Source organism: Nematostella vectensis, chromosome 7 (assembly GCF_932526225.1).
Source record: "Nematostella vectensis chromosome 7, jaNemVect1.1, whole genome shotgun sequence".
In the NCBI taxonomy this organism is placed as follows: domain Eukaryota; kingdom Metazoa; phylum Cnidaria; class Anthozoa; order Actiniaria; family Edwardsiidae; genus Nematostella; species Nematostella vectensis.
The window spans coordinates 5,703,349-5,731,229 of NC_064040.1; the positions used below are offsets into that span (position 1 = coordinate 5,703,349).

Here is a 27,881-nt window from a genome sequence, read left to right on the forward strand (position 1 = left end):
AGATTTTTTTTTTAGTCCTGATGCGTTCTAAAATGCAGAATCAAATGATCATTAGTGTAAATCTCTTCCTTATAATTTATTGGGTATTTATATTCTTATATACGCTAAAATTTATGAACATCGTTAAGAACGTTTTCAGCCTTAAAATTTCCAAAAAATAAAAACGGCCCAACCTCAACTGAATGTTTATAAGAACCTTGATGTTCTTTTAAAAAAAAAGTGTACTATATTGGTGAGTCCTCGAGAAAAACTTTTATTTGTGGCAGCCTCGAAAAAATCAAAAATCTCGGTGCTGATGTGAACGAACATCTAACAACGGTTTTTTTTAAATACTATCGCTTTTTTCAACATTTTCGTGTTATATTTTCATTTGCATTGCAATTGGAAAATAGGAGAATTCTACCAATTATCGTAACAATGTGAATTTTGACCATTTCCTTCCTTAGTGACACTATACAAGCCAAAGTCGGAGCTTGTTGCCGCCAACTGTCTTACTTTTATTGGTTTAGTGAAAATGCTTATGGGATCGTTTTTATTTCGGTTTTCGTTATCTCTCATGTTTACTGTAAATGTTTCTATTAGAGTGCAAAGAATAAATATATTTGTCCACCCCATGCTGTCAATAACAGCCCGCAAATTTCTACAAGTGTGCCTTGTTGATCAATGCAGGGGAAGGGTTATTGATGATTTTTAGCAAATGCCTTATGTAAGCAAAAATGTAAGAAATCTGTATCTAAAAACATTTAGTTGATAATATATAGAAACTGGAGTTTCATTTTTACATGATTTTTATTTCCAATTACTGTTTGAACATAATAATTCTTGTTGCAAATTAAAGCATATTACCCCTCCCCGGCTCAGTTTTTGTTGTCGCTCCTCCGTAAGTTCTGTCTTCATCCGGGACCTTAGCCGTGTCGGCGGTGCAAAGTTTATGGAATTTTGACACAAACTCCATAGTACCGTGCTAAACTTTGCATTTTCCTCATGAATTACTGGTTACCATCTTACCTGCAAGCCACGTTCAACTGTGTACCGCATTTAGTAGACATTGAATCGTGGTTTGGCTCATGATGTTTTTTCGGTTTGTTGATAATTTGACCACAGTAAGAGCTAAGTTCCAAAATGTTTAGATGGCTAGCGGTGGTAGTGTTGCCAAGCTCAAACCGTTACCGTCTATGATTGCTCAGCCTGATGAAGTCTATTTACAAAATATGGATGAGAATGAAGTCCTCGCTGGGCTAGCTGATAAGGCTAATGGCACTCGACGAGCAGCTATAATCGAGGAGTTACGAGCCAGCGTTAGACGAAATGGAGGACGTTTGTTGTTTGAAGATCGCCATGGTCTGTTTCATGTTTTTCAGGGAGCCCTCTGCGATAGCGACCCTAACGTTCGTCTGCGATGCATCGAATTTATCTCTGATATTATCCCTGAGTTTGGCTCTGACTTGGACAATTGTATGTCTTTGGTTCTACCTCAACTTGTGTCGAACCTTGGAAATCACAATGTGACAGTAAAGAAATCATCCATACAAACATTACATGTGTACATGAAAAGCTCGAGTAACGTCGGTGCTGTATTCAATGCTATTATCGAACATGGACTAGAAAGCGAAGATAAAAGAACGAGGGCTGAGAGCGTTGTCGCTCTGCCTATTTTAATCACTCCAAATCTCGCTCATGAGGATTTATTTGTTTTAACGAAAGCGCTGGTCGCTCGCCTTGAAAGTTCCTCCCGACCCGAACCGATGGTTCTTTCGTTAGACAGAATTCGTAATGTTGTGGGTCAAGACAGATTTGACGATTATATTCACCGTTTACCAAGTCAACAACAAAAGTTTTGCTTTGATGCTGTGCAGCAATATGGGACTGCTATTGATAGAAGTATAGAAATGCCTGAGTTGAGAAAAGCAAAAAGTGCTGGCCACATAAACTCAAATGGTGTTATTGAATATGAAGGGGACAAGAATGGTGAACACAAAAACTTGGACAGGGGTCACACTATAGCTGTATCTAAGGGGTATGCTACTAGAGAAAGCCTCCATCTCAGCGATGAAGGGGTAGAATTTGGATTTGTACCGAGAAATGTGGTGACAAAATTACGGGATCAGAGTAATTGGAGAATTAGAGCACAGGGAATTGAGGAGTTAAAAATGGTTATGAGCCACTTGACTGATACCAGTACTCTTCTGCCACATCTAGCATCACTGTTTGGTCTCTTATTGGACTTTCTGGATGATCTCAATTTCAAAATCACAGTAACTAGTCTTCAAATTATAGGGTTATTGGTCGCCAAACTTGGTGTTGCTGTCGGACCTTTCCTAAAACCACTTGTTTGTGCACTTGCTAATAAACTGGGTGACAACAAAATTGTCATACGTCAGGAGAACATGAAGGTTTTGATGCAGCTCATGCAAATACTGTCAGCCAAATCTGTCTTGAATGTATTGACGTCTAGTCTACAGCACCCGAAATCTAAAGTGCGGGAAGAGACACTTAATGTTGTAATAGGAGCCCTATTGACGTTTCCAAGATCTGATTTTGACTTGCCAGAGCTCACAAATGCCGTGGCTCCTGCCCTTGCTGATAATAAGAGGAAAGTAAGACAGGCAGCTTTGGAGGCTTTTGCTGTGATTGCACAAGCAATGGGTCCTGGGCACTTACAGCCAGTTGTATCAGCTGTTGACTCAGTAGAGTTGACCCGGAGTGGGGATGGTGTTATGGCTGCCGTCCAGGCACGTCTGGCAAGGCGTCAACTTCCAAGACTAAACAGTGATGGCTTAGTAGAGTATGCTATTCCAGTGCCATCATCTGGGACAGTAAGAGGGCAGAGTAATGTTGTCAGGGGTGCAGATATTGAGTGGGTGTTGGCTGGTACAGGGGGTAGTGGGTCTGCTGATAACCCAGGCTCTGCGAGATCAACCCCAGGTCTCAATGATTCCATGAATAACTCGGGACCCAGTCCACGTAGATACTTCAGTGCTGGAAAGAACAGGCTACCATGGGAAGAATATAAAGATTTGAATCAGGTAAGCTGTCTATTATCCCACTCACTATTTAGTTATCTTAGCTCTACATTTATGTACTGCACTTATGGACATATCTTTCTAAAATCGTTGTTTCATTAGAACAGGATGATATTTCATTTTGCAAAGTAGCCCAATTCAGGGTAGTCACTAAGGGCTGCCAATAAATTTTGCCAGCTGGAAAAAAACCCACTGAATTGGGTTTGCGGACACTCTATTGAAAGATAGAAGCTCTGAATTTAGCTCAACTTCTCAGTTATCGTCAGACAATACTTAGGGACAACCTTGTCAATGTTTTTAGAGTGACATCTATAAGATAACTGTATTATCATCATATGATATTATTTTTGGCAAAGGGTTTTTGCCCTCCAACCCGTGCAGCAACCTCCAGAGTAAAATGAGGTAAAACTATAAACAAAGTCTTCTGAATTCTTGAGTAATTAGAAGATTTTAAGTAAAACATTTATTGTGACATGCAAATAACTTTGATGTTATTCGAACTTTTAGAGAGATTAGAGAGACATTTAAGAAAAGTATAAACTCTTCAATGATATTGATGTCAAGGGTCAAGTTGAAAATAAGATAGCAAGAAAAATCTTGAATATTGATTTTCTATGTGGGAATTGCAGAATGATAAAATCCATCGAATCAGTTATTTTATGATAGTGGAAATATATTTTAGTTTTTAAGAAGCAATTTATTTTAAAGATTTGTGCAACTTGATGTTTCAAATAAATAACAGTCTTTGAAAATATAAAATTTGAAATTTGTGCTTATTCTGGAAAGTTCATAGAAAAATAATAAAATGACTTGTGATATTACTGTTAATTTTTTTTGTTTTAAAATTGTCTTATGTTGGTTATGTCATGACCTCCACACGTTTGCAGGAAATATGGAAAATTAAAGGCACTGGTCTAATATAATAGGTATGTTGTCAAGGTTCTTGCGGACCCTCAGGCCAAAATACTGCTAGAGATTTCCACATGTCATGAATCCAATTATTTAACATAGACTCTAAAAATGGGAACTTTAAGATAGGACAATAGCTAGATCGGTGTGGCAAAAAAATACATTATATCAAGAAACAGACAGAAATTAACTTTTACTAACTTATTTCTACAATATTGAACAGAGTAAGGCCAGTTTATACTCAAAGTGTCAATGTCCTCGCTAGGCCATAAATCTAGAATTTTCAGGTCATGGTTTGGTGGAGTACAGTTGAAATCTATGAGACATAATGTATTTTCACATACTGCTTTCCAATTTTCTAATAAATTTCATTGTTTTCTGCCGTCTCCTTACTTCTAGCCGCCCTAGTATATTTTAAGTCTCTATTATTTAAAAAAAAATTAAAGGGACTGTGTTATCCGTTCGCCAAGATATTGGCTGAATATTGCTGTTTGCTTTTGTATGGCAAACTGTAGTTACTATGTTCATTAAAAAGGATGGAGCAGTTAGAATTTTGATGTATGACCTTTTAGATGAAAGTATTCCCTAGTAAATGATCATCAGTTACAACTGCCTTTAGGCAGCTGTTGGGTATGTAAGTTCATTATATCAATCTCTAAGTGTCTATTTTGTACTAAGTTTTATCTCATGATGATCTAATTTTAAATGCTCTTGATATAACATACCTCTTAGATCAAATTAGGCCCCTAATGATAAAGTATGGTTAGAGGTTTTATTACTGTATCTTAATGAAAACACAGAAGACAGGTCATAACAAATGGTCGAAATAATGTTTTTAGAGTGGCATATTTAAAGGCTCCTTTCCCAAATTAAGAGTTCAATCTTATTTTGTTTGAAGTTTTCTCTTCTTTTTGGTGATATCTTTGAAGATCAAAACATAATTTCTAGCTCAGTTCTCAGTGTGTTATTTAATTACATTTTATGTCTATTAGATCCTTTTTGTTGTCATATGCTGATAGATTAACCATGACATATTCAATATCAATGTTGTTTCCATCTCAAGATGTGGGGGAGTGTAACTAAGTTCCCACTTGCCCTGAAAAGCAGTTATGCTATTTTTAAATAAAGTTTATAATTTTGATGGCGAATAACACAGAAGTAAATAACTTTGGCCTTTGTTTTTTTTAAATAAAGTAAATATCACTGCTTAATTTTGTTATGGTTTATTTTAATGAATGTTAAGAAAAAAACATTTAATGCCAGTTTCTTTAGCAGGCATTTAAGAAGTTTAGTTGATAATGTTTTATAAAGCGTAGTTTGAGGTGTTATGTTGAGTGAAAATGTGTTGATTGTTTTTCTTGTGGCATATTTTGCTGTCAAATATTGGTATATTTTAAGCTTAACAATATAAATTTTACAGCACCAAATTTATAGCTTTCAAAAAGACCATTTTCATATTTTACTGTTTTGTTCTGCATGAAATACTGTAACCTATTTTTTAGTTCTAATCTTAGATTGCTAACTACAAGAAATTAGAATTTAGAACTTTAGAACTTAGAAGTTAGATTTAGAACCTGTCTGTTTATTTATTTTAATTACATTTTATAAAATGCACTTATTTTCATCTTTTTTAGGTTTATCTCTTGATTTTCCTCCTTTTTTTTTATTTGCTGTCATCATTTTATTTTATCAGTTTTTTTTAACATTTTAGATTTTATTTAGTACAAACTCTAAGCTTTAAGTATATTCTTCATTGTTTAAACTTGGCCAAATTCCTCAATTGATGTTTTCAAAGTATGAATTGACCAACATTCATTATGAGAATTGTAAATATTGAATGAAACATTTTTCTCTTGACCTTGTTGTTTGCTTTGAATGAAAGCACAAATTTTGCCACCTATTTGTATGCTTCTTTGTTATGTTTTCTTTGCAAGGTTTAACACATTCACCATTTGGCTTATATTCTTTTGTTTAGAAGTCCCTTGTGGCTTGTGTCTGTCTTGCAGTGACGTATTTCCCTCATTTACATGTAGGAATGACGTACATCTTGCCCATAAGTTGTCAGTTTTGTAATTTTCTTTATTGAGCTGTTATTCGATTTACACCTGATATTGTTACTAAGTTAAAAATGAGGTAAATATATAAATACATCACAATTAGCACTACTTCTAAAATCAAACTCTCTATCTGAACCAGGGAGTGTAAGGAGATAGAATCGCAACTAAATTTATTCGCACTCTGATTGGATTCAGAAGTTTGAAATGTTTGTTTTGCGCATTTCGCTACAAGCATCGGTACGCATTTTGCTCTAGCAAGCCCTGAGTTTTTATGTAGAAGTTTTAGGTATATTGCCATTGACCTATTTTGTTCTTTGTTCGAAAATATGGAAATTCAACTAGCAATGATAAAAGTCAAAATCAATTTAAAAAACCCAAATTAACGAAGCAAAACGAACACAGAATGTGTGAAATGGTCTAATTTATGCAGTTGCCATTCCATCTCCTCACACTTCCCTGCTTAAACTAGCCTTTATTTTGTTTTTGGTATACTGCAGATTTGAGGATGACATTTCAATAAAATGTCATCCTCAAATGTCAATGTCAATGTGTAGGCTAACTTAACAAACATTTATAAAAGGAAAAAGTTTGTGACATACTCCTCAAGCACTTGAGTTTTTCAAGAACCAAAGATGGAAGATAACTCAACAATATATTCAACAATGTACTTTTTATAGTATATACACTGTACTTGGGACTCATGAAAGGACTTTGAAGGAAGTGTTATTGGTTGGGGCTAGGACTTTTACTGGGACTTCATGTGAGTTTTACTAAATTATTTACTGATTTGTTTTTGATAGCTTGATACAAAAGAACAAGTCCCTCCACCAGTCAGAAACTCATGGGTGCCTGGAGAGATTAGTGAGCGCCCCACCAAACGCAAACCCCCACAGGGTATGGCAAGCCTTGGCAACACCCCAAACAGCGCCCCTAGCAGCACCTCCAAGCTATCAGGGTCTGGTTATGCTGACAAGTACCTGTCCCGTACTCTCCTTGCCAATCAAAGCCCTGAAACACACAGTAAAGCAGATACTTCCTATGCTGAGTTATACAAATCTAAGATTAAGAAAGAGAAGACCAAATCAACTTATGCCTCACCAAGCTCAGCAGGGTCTAGTGGCCTCTCTACACACCCTGGAGCTAGTACAGGGGCAGGAGGGAGCTATGCCTTGCTCTACAAACGCGGGACAATACAGTCGAAGGCTAAAGCTAGCAGCAGTGCTGAGCCAGCTATCGGAGATGGTTCCCCCAAGGAGTCCGTAGTGAGGGGTACACAGTCGGCCACACCTACAGGGATGCCTAGTCATGGAGGGTTTGTGCTGCCTGATGAAGAGATGCTCAATATGCAGAGGAAGAGCTTTGGAAATGCCATGTCCAATTCTTGGCCCGACTGGACGGATGTGCATTCAACTGGTAGACCTTGGGGCAGGCTCTCTCCCGTCTTACATGGTAAGCACCAAGGGGCAACCCAGGGAGCCCCCCCCCCCCCCCCCCATCAAGTACATAGAATCAATGTTTCACATAAAGGACATATGTGAGGGGTACATGGATTGATTGAGGCTTGCCCCTCCACCTCAGACAAAATTTTCCAGCTACGGCCATGACTGTGTTAAGGGATCTTGTAAAGTGAAAGAAATCTGAACGTCATAGGTGTCCCACGCACTTACCCAAGGCTCTTTTAGAACATGTTGAAAAATGACAGCCTTTGATTGATATGATGGCAACAATAACGTACAGGACTTTTTGTCTTTCTTTCCTCCATGGGTGGATTTACCCGATTATTTAATTGCAATTTACCAGATAGTGCTGCAGTCATTCACAACATTGCACTTAAAATGTTTTTGATTTTCTTTTCGTTTCCCACCCGCTTCTGTAGTGTTTGCTGATTTTTGGAATATATTTAATTTATAGGTTCTCTAGGATGGCTGAGGTTGAAATAGATATGTTAAATTGCCACCCCTGTGAAATTATTTTAAAAAATGTCTATTTTAACATTTAGACACATAAACTGTTATTTGTTTGTTATGACCGAATATTTAGTTTTGAAACCCCCAAACCATTAGACTGTACACATCAAGGCAATTGACTGGCTAGGTGGTATGATTGACTAGGCCTTATTCCAAGATAGGAGATTATGTGAGACTATGAATTTGGCTGTGAAGATTCACTTCTTATTAATACAAAACACTATATTTTCCAGGGCCTGTTGCTGACCTTGAATCCTTTGAGTATGATGGAGACGGCAAAAGACTTGGTATGAACTATCACTTGATTGTTTTACTGTAGGTATATCATTTCCGATTACATTATTCAACTTTGATTTCTTCACAGCTTCAGATCTTCACACCCCTGTCCCAGTCAAGCCTCAGCTAGCCCGGTCCGCTACCAAAACACGCCTCAAGAACCAAGATATTGTTGATAACATACTAGGGATAGATCAACTAGACGCATCTCTCAGTAGGACCACACCCCTCGCCCCCGTCACAACTAGCAGTGGCGCCCCAGTGGTGAGTGCTTGCGTTATCTGGATCCAGAATTGTACATTTGATAATTTTCCTGGAGGCATAGCACCCTACTGTTTTTAAGACAGTTTCTTCCTAATTAAAGGAGAAACTTTTTTTCCCGGAAAAATGTCTTTCAAATATCCGAGGAAAGCTGCTCTATAAAAAAAGAAAAATAATCAGTTGTGTTAATCTATAGCTCAAAGAAAATTCCCTTATATAAGTATAACATTGATGTTCGATAACTCTATTTTCTCCCAATTACTAAACATATATTTTGTTATTGAACGGCAAAAATTATGATGAATGGTGTTACTTTTTCGCCAAGGTTGACATCAGGCAGAGCTTTATCTACTGGAAAAACACATGTATTGTTAGTACCCAGTTGAGAACCAATTCTGGACACGATTTTTTTTTGTAGTTCTTGAAAATGAGCGTGTGCTATATTGATGAATGTTTTGAATAGAGGTGAAAAGATTTAGGACACATACATTTCAGAGGCTAGAGATTAAGATTGAGATAAAGCACGCTAACTGGCGAAATTCTTGCTTCAGTGTTAAAAGCTATCCAGCGTGTGATTGGAAAGGGACGGAGTTTATGAGGCGAACTGCTCGGTTCTGCAAAATAATTATTTTATCTACAGTAGTTGAGTTTTAGCAGCTTTGCCCCATGCGATGAGACAGTATGTGATTAATTACGTCCCTTAATGAATAAATTGCACCTGCTTTTATTGGCTCACTCAGGTCGTGTTTTATCCTTTACAAAAAAGTTTCAGACCAGATATTTTTTTTTCCATCAAATTAACCTTTATTCGTTTTATGAACATTGAAATCAAGTTATCCATTATTTCTTTATCATCAGATCTAATGATCTTATCTGGAAACAGTTTTGAAAGTAAGATTGATTATAACATAATATATAATTTCGGTACTTGAGCCTAAAGAGCAAAATCTATAAAATACTTGTAATAAACACAAAGTCAGTTCGATGCCCCGTGAAACTCCTTTGCTAACAAGTTTTGTTGACACCTATTGATCGTGTAAATCTTTTTCTGTTCAGTTAATTATCTCGTCAGAGAGATGTAAAGATTTAGAGACGAGATTTAGAGAGTCTTTCGACTCGCGTGACTAGGCAGAGTAATCTATCTCTTTGTGGTGCTTACCCCCCGTGAGTAGCCTTAGAGCTCTCATTAATCACACAGGCACGTCTTTCACGGTCTGACAGCGCTCAGATTTGGTCTTTTCGCATGTTAATCTTCTACAAAACACCCTCGCTATGCCAGTCTTTTGTTTTCTTGGGATGTACCACGATACCCTGCCTTTCTTGTGGCCTTGTTTTGAAAAGTTTCTGGTTTTATGAAATGACAAAATTGTAATTGAAAAGAGGGGGAACAAAAGAGAAACCACAATACCCACATAGTTGTCCCCTTTATTTCCCCCCTCATCGTGTATGTGTCCACATTTCTTGTATTCGTTTTTAGACCGCTGAACTTTAATCTATATATGTTGTTATATTTTTTTCTCCTTTGCTCCTCTGTCAGTTTCTTTTTTACCGTTTTTTTTATTTTGTAAACGGATTGCCCTATTTCTTCAACCTTTTAACTTCTTGTGCCGTCTTACTGGCTATGTCCTTTTAACAAAAACATAGTTTTGGCTTACGCAGGCTTCTTCTGTCAGCCAATTTCCCACTTATTTGCCAGCCTGACCTATGTTCTCTAACTAGTTTTACCTGTGTTCTCAAACTAGTTTTACCTGTTTTACCAGCCAGTCGCACATCCTTCTACTGACCCCCTGAAGACAGTACATAAGCAGGCTACTGCAAAGCGCGCCCTCAAAATGTACCCAGGCGCGGTGGATAGTGACGAGGGCGTTGTTCGCACACCCTCCCCCTCAGAATTCTTGAATGGAACAGGCTCCACCGAAGAGGCGTTCAAGTGAGTTACGCAGATCGTTTGTCCGCTTAAACGAAGTTATCTGTACCTTATTTAGGCACAGTAAGGTATAATGGCATGGTAAGGTGTCCATAATAAAGAGGCTCGATGTCCGTGTTGTAGGAAGATCCACTGTATCCCAAACTCGCCAAGTAGATGGTGTTCCCTCAGCCAACCAGCGTTATACTGATTTCTGTATCTGATCAAGATTACGAACACATCCGAAAATGTAGATGGGGACTTTATTTTGTTTTTCCGGAACATACGTTATATGTTGCAAACATGAAAATTTCCAAATTTTCATCGCCAGTGTGATTCACTTTATGTCATAATCTATTTACGCCAACACGAAAAATTAAAATGCACTTTTTCTATACCGGTCTTTCTCATGTTCGTTGTTTATCGTCCAAATTTCGTCAAAACGAAAAAAATAAATTAAAAAAAAAAACTGTACAATAACGGAGGCAGAAAAATAACCTAGCCTAGCCTGGACGAGAAACTGAACAATAACGGAGAAAAATAACCTAGCCTGGTTTATACTCATTCCCTATTTTGTGATATTAATAGTGAGGTCGAGAGCTCCCCCTTCAACAACAAACCCCGCATCGCTCGCACTCCAGTGCACTCCAGACGTCTATCCTCAGACCATGCCCAGATCAAGCCCCCAACCTCTCCTCTCCCACCCGCACTAGACTCAGACGCCCTCGGTATTACAGGCCACAGAATTATGTCCAAAGATATCAGCGGGAAAAACTCCGTGCTAGGGCCGACCCAAGGGTCTGGGCGGGCTAGTGATGGTGGTACTTCGGGGCTGGGAAGCAGTGTGACGAGCGCTGAGGACCTCGGTGAGGTATCCGTGGTTGGGCAGGCCATGCTAAAGGGTGGAGCGGGCCAGGCAGACTTGCTAGAGGGGAAGATAAGCGTGGAGAAGAAGCAGAACGGAAAGCTGGAGTATGAACCCGAGGAATCTGACGAAGAGAATGAAGAAGAGGATTCAGACGAGGATGATGATGATAATGATGAAGATGATGATGATGATTCAGATACCCAAAAGGAAGGTAGCGACGAAGATGACGACGAGGGAGAGGAAGAGGAAGAGGCGGCTGTTCCAGTTGTAAAGGAAGAGATTTTAGAACTTGAGGACCAGGATAGTGATAGCGATGACGACGACGACGATGATGACGATGATGATGACTGTAAAAAGAGCACACTTGAGCGTGACATGACCCCAAGGACGATGAGGAAGAGTTTGTCCAAGTCCACACGCGAGAGGATGGAGCGCAAGCGACGGGAAGAGGAGGAGAGAGCCAAGGAACAGATGCGAATCGAGGAGATCGAGCAAGAGAAGAGCAAGCAGCTGCAGCTACAGCAGAAGGAGGAGGAGGACAGGTTGAGGAAGAAGATCATGAAGGAGCAGCGGGAGCTCGAGAAGATGTTGCAGAAGAAGGAGAAGGAGCGCCAGGTGGAGCGGCAGAAGCAGAAGCAGCTCCAGGAGCAGCTCCAGGAGCAGGAGAAGGCGCTGAGGGAGCGGCTGCAGAGGCAGCAGGAAGAGTTGGAAGAGATCGAGAAGGTCAAGCAACTCGAGAAGGAACGAGAAAAGGTGAGGTGCTAATTCGCGAACTAGACGTTTACAAAGAAAGTGAGGTGCTAATTCGCGAATTAGACGTTTACAAAAAAAGTGAGGTGCTAATTCGCAAACTAGACGTTTACAATAAAAAGTGAGGTGGTAATGAGCGAACTAGACGTTTACAATAAAAAGTGAGGTGCTAATTTACGAACTAGACGTTTACAATAAAAAGTGAGGTGCTAATTCGCGAACTAGACGTTTACAATAAAAAGTGAGGTGCTAATTCGCAAACTAGACGTTTACAATAAAAAGTGAGGTGCTAGTTCGCGAACTAGACGTTTACAATAAAAAGTGAGGTGCTAATTCGCGAACTAGACGTTTACACAAAAGGTGAGGTGCTAATTCGCAAACTAGACGTTTACAAAAAGTGAGGTGCTAATTCGCGAACTTGACGTTTACAAAAAAGGTGAGGTGCTAATTCGCGAACTAGACGTTTACAATAAAAAAGTGAGGTGCTAATTCGCCAACTAGACGTTTACAAAAAAGTGAGGTGCTAATTCGCGAACTAGACGTTTACAAAAAAGGTGAGGTGCTAATTCGCGAACTAGACGTTTACAATAAAAAGTGAGGTGCTAATTCGCAAACTAGACGTTTACAAAATAAAGTGAGGTGCTATTTCGAGAACTAGACGTTTACAAAAAAGGTGAGGTGCTAATTCGCGAACTAAACGTTTACAAAAAAAAGTGAGGTGCTAATTCGCAAACTAGACGTTTACAATAAAAAGTGAGGTGCTAATTCGCGAACTAGACGTTTACAACAAAAAGTGAGGTGCTAATTCGCGAACTAGACGTTTACACAAAAAATTGAGGTGCTAATTCGCAAACTAGACGTTTACAAAATAAAGTGAGGTGCTTATTCGCGAACTAGACGTTTACACAAAAACGTGAGATGCTAATTCGCGAACTAGACGGTTACAATAAAAAGTGAGGTGCTAATTCGCAAACTAGACGTTTACAAAAAAAATTAGGTGCTAATTCGCGAACTAGACGTTTACACAAAAAAGTGAGGTGCTAATTCGCAAACTAGACGTTTACAAAAAAGTGAGGTGCTAATTCGCGAACTAGACGGTTACAATAAAAAAGTGAGGTGCTAATTCGCAAACTAGACGTTTACAAAAAAGGTGAGGTGCTAATTCGCGAACTAGACGTTTACAATAAAAAGTGAGGTGCTAATTCGCAAACTAGACGTTTACAAAAGAAAATTAGGTGCTTATTCGCCAACTAGACGTTTACAAAAAAGTGAGGTGCTAATTCGCGAACTAGACGTTTACAAAAAAGGTGAGGTGCTAATTCGCGAACTAGACGGTTACAATAAAAAAGTGAGGTGCTAATTCGCAAACTAGACGTTTACAAAAGAAAATTAGGTGCTTATTCGCCAACTAGACGTTTACAAAAAAGTGAGGTGCTAATTCGCGAACTAGACATTTACAAAAAAGTGAGGTGCTAATTCGCGAACTTGACGTTTACAAAAAAGTGAGCTGCTAATTCGCGAACTAGACGTTTACAAAAAAAGTGAGGTGCTAATTCGCGAACTAAACGTTTACAACAGAGAGAGGTGCTAATTCGCGAACTAGACGTTTACAATAAAAAGTGAGGTGCTAATTCGCGAACTAGACGTTTACAAAAGAAAGTGAGGTGCTAATTCGCAAAGTAGAACCTAACGAGAAAAGATAAAGTGTTAATTCACGAAGTAGACTTTCACGAGTACGCTGGAAATGAATAAAATCTGAGGTAGTGCGCGAGAAAAAAACTTGAAACGCGGCACAGTAAAAATGCGCTAGACCTCCAAGAAACGTGTTGCGCGAAATTCACGAGAAACGTGCTGCGTGCGTCTTAAAAGACGTTATTGCACCTTATTTGGTAAGGCTAATAAAAGTCAGTTTGCCTCTAATTGTGTTTTTTTTTTCGCGAAAAAAACAGCCTCGAGCTATCGTAGTCGCCAGCTTGGATTTGAAACGAGTTTTTGCTCAGAATCCAAGATGACGGCTACGATCGCTCGAGGCCTGTATGTCGCAATGAAATTAACAAACCCTTCTAACCATCCATGCTGTTCTTGTAGGAGCGTGCAAGGGAAAAGATGCGCCAGAAGCAACTCCGGCTGCAGCGAGAAAGGGAGGAGGCGGAGCATCAAGAAGCAGAGAGAAAGAAGGAAGAAGAAGCCAAGCAAAAGCTCAAGCAGAAGGAGGATGCGCGCAAGAAGCTGGAGGAGGTGGAGAGGAGGAAAAGCCAGCAGCAAGCGGCCAAAGAAGCAGCAGAAAAAGGTGACAAAAATAGTGTGAACGTGTGTGCGGAAAGTTGAAACGTGTGAAAGGATAGTGGAAAATCGTGTTCGGATAGTTGAAACGTGTGAACGGATAGTGGAAACGTGTGTTTGGATAGTTAGAACGTGTGAACAGATAGTGGAAATGTGTGATTAGATAGTGAAAACGTGTGAACAGATAGTGAAAACGTGTGTACGGATAGTGAAAACGTGTGTACGGATAGTGAAAACGTGTGAACGGATAGTGGAAACGTGTGTACGGATAGTGGAAACGTGTGTACGGATAGTGGAAACGTGTGAACTGAAGTTAAAATGTGTGTATAGATAGTGAAAACGTGTAAAGAAATAGTGAAAACGTGTGAACGGATAGTGGAAACGTGTGAACTGAAGTTAAAATGTGTGTATAGGTGCTCGCACACTAGGGGACATTTTTCAGCTACATGACCCTGGAACATGTAGCCGTTTTAAAATCACATTCCGTACATAAAACGCGTCAGAGAGCGGAAACCAATACATGTCCCGGAGACATGCCGCACTCAAATCATTTTCCATCCATACAAGTCGAGATAAAGCCAGCGCTTAAATATGGGCTTGCAGCGGGGACAAAACGTATTTACGCACACACATTCGCAAAGGGACGTCTTAATTGTCCCAGGGGCAAGAGGCCGCAAGGTGTAGCATTGTTTGAGTTCCTTGTGCAACACGGGTTTACACCAAGTTTTCCCACTGCAACATGTCCCGTCAAAGTTCATTTGGTTGAACTTTACGGGGCATGATGCAGCAGTGAATGTCGTGAAAGGCGCGACGTTTCTTTTATGAACAGCTCGGAAGCGTGCTCCCGCAGCATGAAACACAGACCACACAGATTTATCCAATAAAATACAGAGAAAAAGCGAAAATAATAATACTCTCGTGTTAAGAAGCTAGAGCTGTTTAAGGAGGCGGTAGTGACGATCCAAGCGCCCCTCCCACCCGCCATTGGGTCCCCTGTACACGAGAAGAACGAGGCGTTTGTGTTTGGGAGATACGTTGGGGTCACATTGTCGAAACTGTCTCCATCGATATTTCGCCGAGCCAAGGTGCATTTGATTTCGAGGAAAGGATGAAATGGAGGCTAAGGCTAGCAACGCCAGTTTTGCTCGAAACTGAACTCCGCGTGGCTTCAGTAGAGTCGACTATCCTTCAAGCCTCGCTCCTGGCTTCAACTATAGTGACACGAGCTATGCTAGCGCTTCAAACAGCACCTCGTCTGGTTTCAACCTATATCACCATGGACATATGCAGCCTGCAGAACAGAAAAGACCATCCTTTGGTGTTGATAGCTCGCATAGGAATCAACCACTCCTGCAGGACTTAGTGACTTCTCCATGAATGTATGATAAACTGTGAAGGATGTTCGATTTCGATTTTTCTTTTTTTTTTCTTCTAATCTTTAGTTTTTTTATAGAATTCACTTGCAGTCTCTCGTTGGTTTCAAACAGTTTATTGTCATTCCAAGGGGCATAGTTTTCTGATTTGAGTGTATAATTATAGATATGATGGGTGGTGGTGATTGTGGTTCGAAAATCTAGAAATTGTTACAGTGTTAGAAATAAATTGGAAAAACAGAATATATTAAACTCGTCTACCACATGTATTTATCATTCGAGGAGATTTAGTTACTGTTTACAAATTTTGACACAAAAGCCCTGTATTATATACAAAGTTGGCACCAATATCTTGATATACGGACAATCCAGATAGATATAGGACAAAGTGAGAATCAAGAAATCACTCTGCTGACTGCCAATCGGATAGGTCGGTTGGTCAGCACTCTCAATGCACACCACACCCATTCACACCACTCCACACCACACCCACCGCACATTTCCTTTGCCGTGGTACATCGCCTTCGTCATTGAACCACCTTGTAAACTCGCGTCGCATTTCTTTGGCACCAATGTTGTGATTGTGCTTAAGTAAGGGATGGCTGAAGGGGTACGAGGGATTCTAGAGGAGAGTCGTCTCTCCAAGCGCCTGGGATGATTTCTCCGGTCAGCGGATCTTCCTTGTCAACTAGACCTGGAGGGCAGTAGACATTCCTGCTAAGTCTCTCGCTGTTCAGCCAATTATGTAGAGTTAAGGTGGCCAGCGTTATTTTCTGCACTTTGAAAGGGCTTAGCCGGAAAGGGGCTCTGAAACAGTGCCATCTTTTTCCAAAGATTCCAAAGGATGTTCTCTGAAATCCGTCGTCCTTGATATTCTATGGTTCGCAATTCTTTCCTTGACGATGAGACTTTTTCTTGGATAGGGTTTGAGCATGAAGTTTGCTAAAGGAAACGCCTCATCCCCTGTGATGACATAATTAACGTCACTGCTTCTCCCGGGCAGTGGGCAAGGAGGAGGTATATCAAGTGGGTTGTCTGGGCTTTCTAGAGCCTTTTTAAGAGAGCACCATGCTCACACGTGCCCGTCTGAGTTGCGCCCATTGGTGCTAATATCTGCGTATAGGCACTCGTAATTTGGCCCTGACATTATCAAAGCAATGATACTTTCGTTCCCTTTGTAATCGTGGTAATGGGAACCAGCACTTGGGGGCTTCTGAATCAAAATCCGTTTCCCGTCTATAGCGCCTATATTATTAGGAATATTCCACTTACAGTAGAATGACGCCGCAATTTCCCGCCAGATTTCAACGGTGTTTGGTGTTTTTAAGTGTTGTTTTCCCAAAACGTGGTAGATGACGTCGCATACTTCAAGAACAATCTTAGACACGGTACTTTTTCCAATCCGAAACTGCAAGGAAAGGGACTGAAAAGTCTTTCCTGTTGCCAGGTATCTGATGGTGAGGGCAAGTCTCTCGTTTGGCGCGATAGATGTCCTTATATGCGTTTCTTGCTTGGTTAAAAATGGCTCAACAGCCTCGACTATGCTAGGAACTTGGAACTCTTTCATACTCTCTGAACAGAGTATGAAAAGCCCCAAGTTCTTCTCGTTGTTTTATCCACTCACGAGTCCACACTCTTCGTTCAATGGTAACAGGAGGGTTGTCATCATCTAAAAGCTGCATCAGAATCAGCAACATGCGGCGCCTTCGCATGGTAACTTCGCGTACAGCCATCGTGACTATAGTAGACCCATCCAATTTTCCTTCCCTATTTTTTGCATTGCGAAACAATACAATTATCGGTCTCTTTTTCCAATTGTGTTTATTGCAAATACGAAAACAAGAAAGTATTATTATTTTCTCATTTTTCGCTCGTTGTGATTGGATAAATCGACAGATTCAAGACATGTTGCAGTGGGAAAACTTGGTGTAAACCCATGTTGCACAAGGAACTCAAACAATGCTACACCTTGCGGCCTCTTGCCCCTGGGACAATTACGACGTCCCTTTGCGAATGTGTGTGCGTAAATACGTTTTGTCCCCGCTGCAAGCCCATATTTAAGCGCTGGCTTTATCTCGACTTGTATGGATGGAAAATGATTTCAGTGCGGCTTCATGTCTCCGGGACATGTATTGGTTACCGTTGCGAATGTCTGTATACAATTCGCTGTTGTACATGCAGCGTGCCTCCGATACAGGCGCCTGCCACAGCCCCCCTTATGTGAACGGTGCAGGAATTGACTGCCGCTACACGTCCCTGGGAAGTGTTCCCGCTGCTGTACTTAGCTGTCTGTGTTGGCTGTGCTTTTGTCCCTACGGCATGTCCCAGGCACATGAGCCTATAAAAGGCTCCTTAGTGTGTGAGTAAAATGGATAGGTGTCCCAGGAACATGCTTATGGGGCAGTTTATTCTGTGTGTACATATTGTGATTTTGTCCCCGCTTTATGTCCCCGCTATAGATTCCCGCTCTCTGACGCGTTTTATGTACGGAATGTGATTTTAAAACGGCTACATGTTCCGGGGTCATGTAGCTGAAAAATGTCCCCTAGTGTGCGAGCACCTTATAGATCGTGGAAACGTGTGAACGGATAGTGGAAACGTGTGAACGGATAGTGGAAACGTGTGAACGGATAGTGGAAACGTGTGTACGGATAGTGGAAACGTGTGTACGGATAGTGGAAACGTGTGACTGAAGTTGAAATGTGTGTATAGATAGTGAAAACGTGTGAACGGAGAGCGGAAACATAACAGAACTCCCTGCGCATTACTCTTTCCTGTAAGTTTTTTTAAATTTTTTTTTGAATGTGTTCATATGCTTAATAACGTTTGAAAACTTTCTTATGTTGCCACTTGTTTAGTATGACAACTATTGTGAAATTGAAATGATGTGCTATGATGTGGTCTAGATTTAAGCGTGACCGGATCCAGTACTCCCATAAAGCCTGGCCGAGCTCATCACAAGAAGCACAACACCTCTTCGTAAGTACTTCATGGTTTATTTATTCCTCTCCCCCAACCTCCCATGTAGATAAATCCCCTCTACCTGGAATGTAGAGATACATCGTCCACTGGAATATGTACCATAGCAACTTTTCAGTCTACCTGAACTTGTGTTTTGCTTTAGGGAACAATCGGAACGGGACGCGGGTTACGCGGAGACGCAAGACACGTCGGACGCTCGTCGCCACAACATCGCCTCCGCGTCGGCTGGCTCATCGGCGGCGATCTGGGAAGTGCCGGTCGACGACCTTATGCCTTTTAACAATCCCGAGTCAGCGCTCAAGGATGCGCACAAGTGCCTCTCCAACACCGAGGATTGGTACGTTAGAATATCCGTCGGCGTCTGTTTGCACTTTTTTTTTGACAAATGTTTTGTCGCCATGCCGCGTTTAACATGGTGCAAAAAGGTAAAGCTAACTGCACAACCCCCTCCCCCTTCTAAGCACAAAGTTGTTCAATGTCACTCTCTTTCTCCGTGTTGAAGGACTGTTAGATACAAAGGGAAGAGAGGGTCCAAGATGTCTTGTGATTGGAGCGAAACTAGTCGTATTAACGTGGTGTCCACAACATTAGAGTGACCATGAGGCGCCTAACGAAGCCCTATTTTCCCATTTTCTGTTGAAAGGGAAGTGAAGTGTGAAGGTTTACAGTGCGTCCGTCGACTGGCCAAGCACCACCCGGATACGCTGGTACCACAGCTGCATACCTTGCTCCTAGCGGTCGGACCAGAGGTACGTAACACCCCCTCATCACCTTCCCTAAGAGAATTAACATTCAACCTCCCCCCCCCCCCCCTTCCTATCACAGCGAGACGCGGTTACAAGACGTGGTTATAATGCTTAAAGCCAGTCGATCCGATTTGCGTGACGCGTTGTTTTGTATGCTATGAAAACCCCATGCATGTGAATTAAATCCGTTTGAATCATGCTGAAATTCTATCCATCCTACAATAAAATGGACTCGATTATATTTCTACGATATCAAACAAGGCTGGGTTAGTTATATTCTCCAAAATGATGGGAGTTCTAAACATTCAAAACAAAAAAACAAAACAACAGTGTCACGCAGGTCGGATTCACGGACTTTAAATGCTTTAATGTTTTGTCTTGACAGGCGAAGAACCTCCGTTCGCAAGTTAGTCGTGCTGCTATATGCTGTCTAACGGACATGTTTGTCTGCCTGGGCCGAAATATGGACACAGTGAGTGAGAAAGAACGTTGGGCTACACGTGGAGGGCTCGTTTCCTGTACAAATTGATCGATCTTATGTCTACCCTTCCCCAGGATCTGGAGTACACGTCCAAGATCCTACTGACGAAGAGTGGTGAGACGAGCGGATTCATCAGAGACGAGGTGGAGAAGTGTCTACTAGCCATGATCTCTAACGTGACGGCCACGCGCGCCCTACTCGCTGTCACCTCTACGGGATGCGGGTAGGTGCTTTCGATAGGTATTAGACAGTCACGCAACCTACGTGTAACGTGACGGCCACGCGCGCCCTACTCGCTGTCACCTCTACGGGATGCGGGTAAGTGCTTTCGATAGGTATTCGACCGCAACCTACGTGTAACGTGACTGCCACGCGCGCGCTCCCCGCAGTCAACTCTACGGGATGCGGGTAAGCGCTTTCGATAGGTATTCGACAGACACACAACCAACGTGTAACGTGGCATCCAAGCGCGCGCTACTTGCGGTCACCTCTACGGGATGCGGGTAAGCGCTTTCGATAGGTATTCGACAGACACACAACCAACGTGTAACGTGACATCCACGCGCGCTCCTCGCGGTACTCTCTGCGAGGTGTGGAGGTGTTATTAACATGGCGCACTGGGTCTAGCGTTAACGTGACGCACACGGCCCCAAGGAAGTCCTTGTTGTGTAATGTGCTAGCCATGTGACGATGACGATTATGGTTGTTTCCTGTGCCCACAGACACCGTAACGTGGCTATTCGGAAGACCGCAGCTCAGTTCCTCAGCATACTAGCGGAGCGCATCGGTGCCAATCGCCTGATGAGCGGTGCCAAGGACGTCACCGATCATATTTTACCCGCGGCTGCGCAATTCGCTACGGATGGCGGCTCCGAGACAAGGTAAAGAACGCGAGGGCTCATACGGCGCCTTCATTGATAGAAGGGCAGTGCTCGTTAAAAAGCCTTCATTGATAGAAGGGCAGTGCTCGTTAAAAAGCCTTCATTGATAGAAGGGCAGTGCTCGTTAAAAAGCCTTCATTGATAGAAGGGCAGTGCTCGTTAAAAAGCCTTGGTTGACCAAGCCATAATGTACTGTATAATGTATAACCTTTTATACACCATTTTGTCATTGTCTAAACCTCTAGCAAAATACGACTCGACGATTTTCTTAATCTACCCGACGAGCTTTTGGTTTACCCTGGACCCAGAAAACTTTTAATTGACCCGCTTATTTCTTACCCGTTGGTTAGATAGCGGTCTATAGTTAAATGGCTAGCCCGGTTAAACATCATAGACACACACACAAAATAAAATATAAAAAGGAAAAATCCCACAGATTTTTGCATGATGTTTAAAGCCTGTTTGCATACCCACTAAAACATCGTTTTCGCCAACATTGTGATATTACCACTTGCTAAGAATTCTGTCCTGATCATCGCCTTTTTTTTTTTCCCTTGTCACAGGTATTATGGTCGTAAGATCCTCTACGGCATCTACGATCATCCGGAGTTCGACAAACTGCTGACCAAACACGTGCCTGCAAACCTACACCGGCAGATACATGACATCGTCGAGACCCTTAGAACCAAGGTGGGTTGGGCCCGACTCATGCATCGCGCTCCTGCCGTGCCCAACCTTTTTAGGGTGATTTAGATACAAGACGCCGGCAAAAAAAAGCGCGCGTGCAGTCGAACGTGCGCGAAGCGGCGCCCTCTTGCAGGTGTCGTGGATCTAAATCACCCTATTATTTGGGCTAAACACAGGAACAGTTGGGCGTCTGATTCAACTGATGGGCACGCCAGAATTGAGTTCGGCACGGAACTGGCACGCTTTTTTTGTTGCGAATCAAATACCACACTTAATTTGATTCGTGTAACACACTCCGCTGAACACAAGTCAACGTCGACGGCGTACAATCTATTAAACGCAATTCGTGTTTTCCAACTAGGGTTTGCCAAGTGACGTGTCGTCCGCGCGTCATCGCAAGAACCCTGGAAGCGGTTCACACTCGCGAAGCAACAGCGGCACCGGACCCAAGGGCGGCATTCGCGCCAGCACGAACGGCAGCTTGTTGTCGCCAGCGTCGTCAAGGTATGAGAAAATTCGATGTGTTGTTTGTCGACCGGTATGGTTTGTTTTTACTAGGCCGCAAGCGCGAAAAAAAACACAAGTAGTTTTACGATTCTCACATATGCACAAGCGCAAGAGAACGAAACTGCCTGATGTGTTCCTGCGGTTGTTCCACTGTTTCTCGTTTTTGTTTCACTTTGCCCCTTCTACAAGAGAACGCAGCTGCTTGATTTTCGCTTGTATTTCACTGTTTCTCACTTACGTATCACTTTGCCCTTTCTGCTTGCTGCCTTTAGGGACCTTAAGATTTACGAAGTGCCGACGAATTTCTATTCCTTAGCGTGTTTAACACCTAATAAATTTGTTTCATTTTGTTCATGGTCGCAGGGAGTCATCTCGTGGACGGTCGGCACATCAAGACACGCCTGTACAGGTACAAAAATCCTTCTCGCCCGAAATGTTCATATTTTCATGTTGCAACTGCAATACCATGCGTTCCTTTTTCTCCAAATGCGAAATTGCGTCAAAATTTTCTAACTTGTACAAAAAGTACAAAAAGGGACCTAAATTTTTATAGGGCGGGGAGGAGAGAAAATTTTTTTTATTTGGGGAGGGGCTGAAAAAATGGTCAATAAGACCGCCTCCCAGTTCAATTAATAGTTTTGAGGCCTTCCCAACCCCTACAACTGAGACAATCAAATGCATCCTAACAGGGTGATGAACTCCTACCGGAAATCGTCAAGCTACTTTCTTCCAATGACTGGAAGGAGAGGGTACAAGGGCTGGACGTATTTATAGAACTGGCCGAGCGGAATCCACACGGACTGGGCGCTAAGTTCACTAAGGTAACAACAATAACTGGCGCGTACCTAGGATTTGCTGAGGGGTGGTTAGGGACGAGTCGATTATGCTAGTAAAACTGGGATAATATGCTTGCTCGCTTTTAATCAAAATTATGCTCAAATTATGCTCTCTATTTCCAACATAAAATGCGGAAAAAAAAAATTTAAAAAAATGATCTTTCAACCTCTTCTTTAATAATTAGATCAACCCAGTGAAATACAAAGCTTTACGCATAAACAGAGTTTCCACACCGAAGGATAACACTTGCTTGTAAGTAATCAGAGTACATTATCTTGCTGATCACGGCTGCACTTTCTTGGTGGCCGAGGACCAATTTGGTTGATCGGAATGCATCCAACGACTCAACTTTTGTTTCATCTCGATCAGCAACAACGCATTGCGCAATTTCCCGAGAGCAAGAGTGTGACTGGAAACAAGTTTTTCCTAGACTTCCTGTTCCGGCTCTTTCGCGCCCCTTCTCTCCCCTCCCCCCCCCAAAAAAAAAAAAAAAAAAAAAAAAAAAAAAAAAAAAAGATAAATGAATAATAATAATTGTTATAAGAATAATAACAACAACAACAGCAATGAAATAAAAAAGTTCACTTTTACATTTAAATGATACATAAGGGATATGTGAGGTTAGTTGTAACTTTTTCGATCAGCAAAATGCAAATTATTCTGAGAATTGCTTTTTTGCGAAAAGTCTAAAAATTATGCTAGTTTTGAGCAATTGTGCCAGAAATTATGGTAGCTAATCGACTCGTCCCAAGAGGGGGGGGGCAGTCATAAGTATCATATGGAAAAAGCATACTATTTGTAGATTCCTTATAAGAAATGACCCACTTTTTGGCCGCCAAAGGAGGGGGTGCGGGCGAACCCCCCCCCCCCCCCCTGTATACACGCCTGAGTGAGTACCACTCCTATGGGCCAAGGGTTTACAGGTAATAGGCGAAATGATCTATGATAGTATCCAACCCCTTCTCTCGCTCAGCCTGGACTTGATGAAGTATTGGTTGTAGGGCCTTTTCGTCTGCGTCACTTCCCTTGACCACCATTTGCTCATCCTCATCATTTTCCTTGTATTTCGGTGCATACTATTCTACTATTGGTTGTAGGCCTTTTCGTCCGCGTCACTTCCCTTGACCACCATTTGCTCATCCTCACCATTTTCCTTGTATTTCGGTGCATACCTTACTACTATTGGTTGTAGGCCTTTTCGTCTGCGTTACTTCCCTTGACCACCATTTGCTCATCCTCACCATTTTCCTTGTATTTCGGTGCATACTATACTACTATTGGTTGTAGGCCTTTTCGTCTGCGTCACTTCCCTTGACCACCATTTGCTCATGCGCACCATTTTCCTTGTATTTCGGTGCATACTATACTACTATTGGTTGTAGGCCTTTTCGTCTGCGTTACTTCCCTTGACCACCATTTGCTCATCCTCACCATTTTCCTTGTATTTCGGTGCATACTATACTACTATTGGTTGTAGGCCTTTTCGTCTGCGTTACTTCCCTTGACCACCATTTGCTCATCCTCACCATTTTCCTTGTATTTCGGTGCATACTATACTACTATTGGTTGTAGGCCTTTTCGTCTGCGTCACTTCCCTTGACCACCATTTGCTCATCCTCACCATTTTCCTTGTAATTCGGTGCATACTATACTACTATTGGTTGTAGGACTTTTTGTCCGCGTCACTTCCCTTGACCACCATTTGCTCATGCGCACCATTTTCCTTGTATTTCGGTGCATACTATACTACTATTGGTTGTAGGCCTTTTCGTCTGCGTCACTTCCCTTGACCACCATTTGCACATCCTCACCATTTTCCTTGTAATTCGGTGCATACTATACTACTATTGGTTGTAGGGCTTTTTGTCCGCGTCACTTCCCTTGACCACCATTTGCTCATGCGCACCATTTTCATGTTGCAGGCCTTTGATGTTTTTATACCTCGTCTGACTGACTCAAATAGCAAGGTAATTTATTTTATTGTTACATTGTTGTAAAAGATAGAGTACCTATAAATTTTCTTCTTAGACGATAAAACATGACTCTTGTCATCTTCTCAGGTGAATCTGTACGCACTTCAGTGCCTGCCCCGGATCATTCCCTCCTTAGCCGCGCAGTCGGGCGCACTTATACCACCACTCGTGTCCGCTCTCACATCAAACCTTGCATCCAAACACTCTGGAATCTTTAGCGCGGCCGATGAGGGCCTCACTGCGCTCACCAAGCACCTGGGTAAGTGTTGTATACTGCGACCGAATACCTTGATTATTGTTACATTTTCCCACCAAACGCCCTGATTGTTGTAACATTGGCTACCCGAACACCTCGGTAAGTGAATCATTTTCCCACCAAACGCCTTGATTATTGTAACATTGACTCACCGAACACCTCGGTAAGTAAATCATTTTCCTACCAAACGCCTTGATTATTGTAACATTGACTCACCGAACACCTCGGTAAGTAAATCATTCTCCTACCAAACGCCTTGATTATTGTAACATTGACTCACCGAACCCTCGGTAAGTAAATCATTCTCCTACCAAACGCCTTGATTATTGTAACATTGACTCACCGAACACCTCGGTAAGTAAATCATTCTCCTACCAAACGCCTTGATTATTGTAACATTGACTCACCGAACACCTCGGTAAGTAAATCATTCTCCTACCAAACGCCTTGATTATTGTAACATTGACTCACCGAACCCTCGGTAAGTAAATCATTCTCCTACCAAACGCCTTGATTATTGTAACATTGACTCACCGAACACCTCGGTAAGTAAATCATTCTCCTACCAAACGCCTTGATTATTGTAACATTGACTCACCGAACCCTCGGTAAGTAAATCATTCTCCTACCAAACACCTTGATTATTGTAACATTGACTAACCGAAACCTCGGTAAGTAAATCATTCTCCTACCAAACGCCTTGATTATTGTAACATTGACTCACCGAACACCTCGGTAAGTAAATCATTCTCCTACCAAACGCCTTGATTATTGTAACATTGACTCACCGGACACTTCGGTAAGTAAATCATTCTCCTACCAAACGCCTTGATTATTGTAACATTGACTCACCGAACACCTCGGTAAGTAAATCATTTTCCTACCAAACGCCTTGATTATTGTAACATTCACTCACCGAACACCTCGGTAAGTAAATCATTCTCCTACCAAACGCCTTGATTATTGTAACATTGACTCACCGAACACCTCGGTAAGTAAATCATTCTCCTACCAAACGCCTTGATTTTTGTAACATTGACTCACCGAACACTGCGGTAAGTAAATCATTCTCCTACCAAACGCCTTGATTATTGTAACATTGACTCAGCGAACACCTCGGTGAGTGAATCATTTTCTCACCAAGCGCCTTGTGAGTGAATCACTTTCTCACCAAGCACCTCGGTAAGTGAAAAAGTATAGGTTAGTATTAATATGTATAGGGAAAAACACGAAAGAAGAATGAACCCCCCCCCCCCCCCTGGTCCTGTCTTATTGGAACTCCTGGATCCCGCCCCTGGCTTGCGCTCAGTGCGATTCTTTTCTCGCTAATTTGTTGTTGTTCTTATTACAGACAATGTAACGCTAGTGCAGCCATTCTGTACGACTTCGCAGTACGGCAACAGTCGAGTTAAGCCCGTTATGATCGACAAGCTATGCCGTGAGTTGACCTTATGATAACCTACTGGCTAGATGTGCCTACGATGTCTGTGAAAAATACTGTCAGAAAGACATAGTCACGTAGCCTAAGTATTGCCTACCGTAACTGCTTGAATAAGCAGGCTTGTCGAGGCGCTTATTCCGCTTAGGCGCTTATCTCAAAATCCGTTTTCTTTTTAGATGAGAACTGCTTCATTTACAACGTGCAAGAAGTAAAACTTTCCCAGAACCCCAACAGAACATGCTTTCAATAATAAAACAAGGGATACACTTATTTGTAGAAGCGCTAATTCATATTTTTCCTCTTAGACAAGGCGCTTATTCGGGGGAGGCGTTTATTTGCGGTTTATACTTTGATTATGGATTTTCCCATCAATAATATTCTTTTCCTGCGATTTTTCAGTGATCGTGACGAGCGTACACGCAAGAAAACCTCAGGTCGTTCAGCGCTATGTTCTGCCTCTACTATGGAGTCTACTGGGCGCGTCCAGCACCGGCAGCGCTGGGGCTGGCACTAGTGAGGTCAAGTCATCTACAGTGCGGCTCGCTGAGACACTGTATTCGTGTATGGGACAAGGACTGCACGACCACGCCTCAACACAAGTGCCGAGAATACAGGACCGCCTCAGGGAAATAATCAGCAATGGGTCCTCATAATAGGGCGGCCGATAGTGGGTACAGGCGGTAGGGTTAGCCCTCATAAGACGCTTGGGAACTTTTCTTTGCTCTATCTATAGGTTGGTTCTCACCAGGACGCAAGCGCAAAGCTCGACAATTCTCCGATTCTCACTGGAACGCAAGCACATGGGAACGCAACTGCTTGATTTTTTTTCTACCGATTCTTACTTGTGTTGTGCTTGCTTTTGCTTCCTAGTGAGAACCAGCCTTTAGATACTTTCTGCTCGCTGCTTTAACTGGCCCTCCATTTTAGCGGGCAGTGAAGATAAAGCTCTGAGCAGAAAGGTGCAGCAGCTTGTTTATTTTATTTCCAGCGATTTTGATATCGCACATTTAACTCATTCAAAACAGGCACAGGGCTCGTGGATATTTTTGCTTATATTTTTTGGCAATCAGAGGCTATTGTGTAGAGGTTTGACAAGTTTAGTGCTGGCAACATCTGGTAGTCTAGACTCGGCATTATCACCATAGTTATATCAACGCAAGTTTTAGCAACAAGTATTTATTATGCGTCGTTAATTATAGGTTGTGGTACACGTTGTACTACTAGCCTACTTGTAAACTGCACATATTTTGTTTACAACAATTTCCGGATTTTTAGGATTTGTAAATATAAAGTTAATCAAGACGAACAAAGGAAACGATTTCCATTCAATTATAGACCGTGTTGACATATCGTGCAAATATAAAGTGTGGTGCCTTTATATCTGAATGTGTGTGTTATTGACCCAATACATGAACGA

General features: G+C 41.8%; 1 protein-coding gene and 1 long non-coding RNA gene across 2 annotated transcripts; one reads left to right on the top strand and one right to left on the bottom strand.

Moving 5' to 3' along the window:
• The first annotated feature begins 904 nt into the window (after positions 1-904).
• LOC5520701 (TOG array regulator of axonemal microtubules protein 1) lies at positions 905-27,842 on the top strand. Its single transcript, XM_048730070.1, has 21 exons — positions 905-3,026; positions 6,790-7,438; positions 8,190-8,243; positions 8,321-8,496; positions 10,254-10,423; positions 10,988-12,020; positions 14,106-14,307; positions 18,580-18,652; positions 18,798-18,992; positions 19,299-19,404; positions 19,787-19,873; positions 19,957-20,105; positions 20,605-20,763; positions 21,327-21,453; positions 21,812-21,954; positions 22,321-22,366; positions 22,647-22,778; positions 24,717-24,761; positions 24,855-25,026; positions 26,375-26,461; positions 26,864-27,842. Exons 1-21 carry the CDS (start codon positions 1,131-1,133, stop codon positions 27,115-27,117), a joined length of 5,955 nt encoding a protein of 1,984 aa, XP_048586027.1. The 5' UTR covers positions 905-1,130; the 3' UTR covers positions 27,118-27,842.
• Positions 8,247-9,153, bottom strand: LOC116604041. Its single transcript, XR_004290881.2, has 2 exons — positions 8,982-9,153; positions 8,247-8,844 (listed from the first exon to the last, which is right to left on the bottom strand). It is a non-coding gene; the product is annotated as an uncharacterized LOC116604041 (long non-coding RNA).
• Positions 27,843-27,881: the final 39 nt, after the last annotated feature.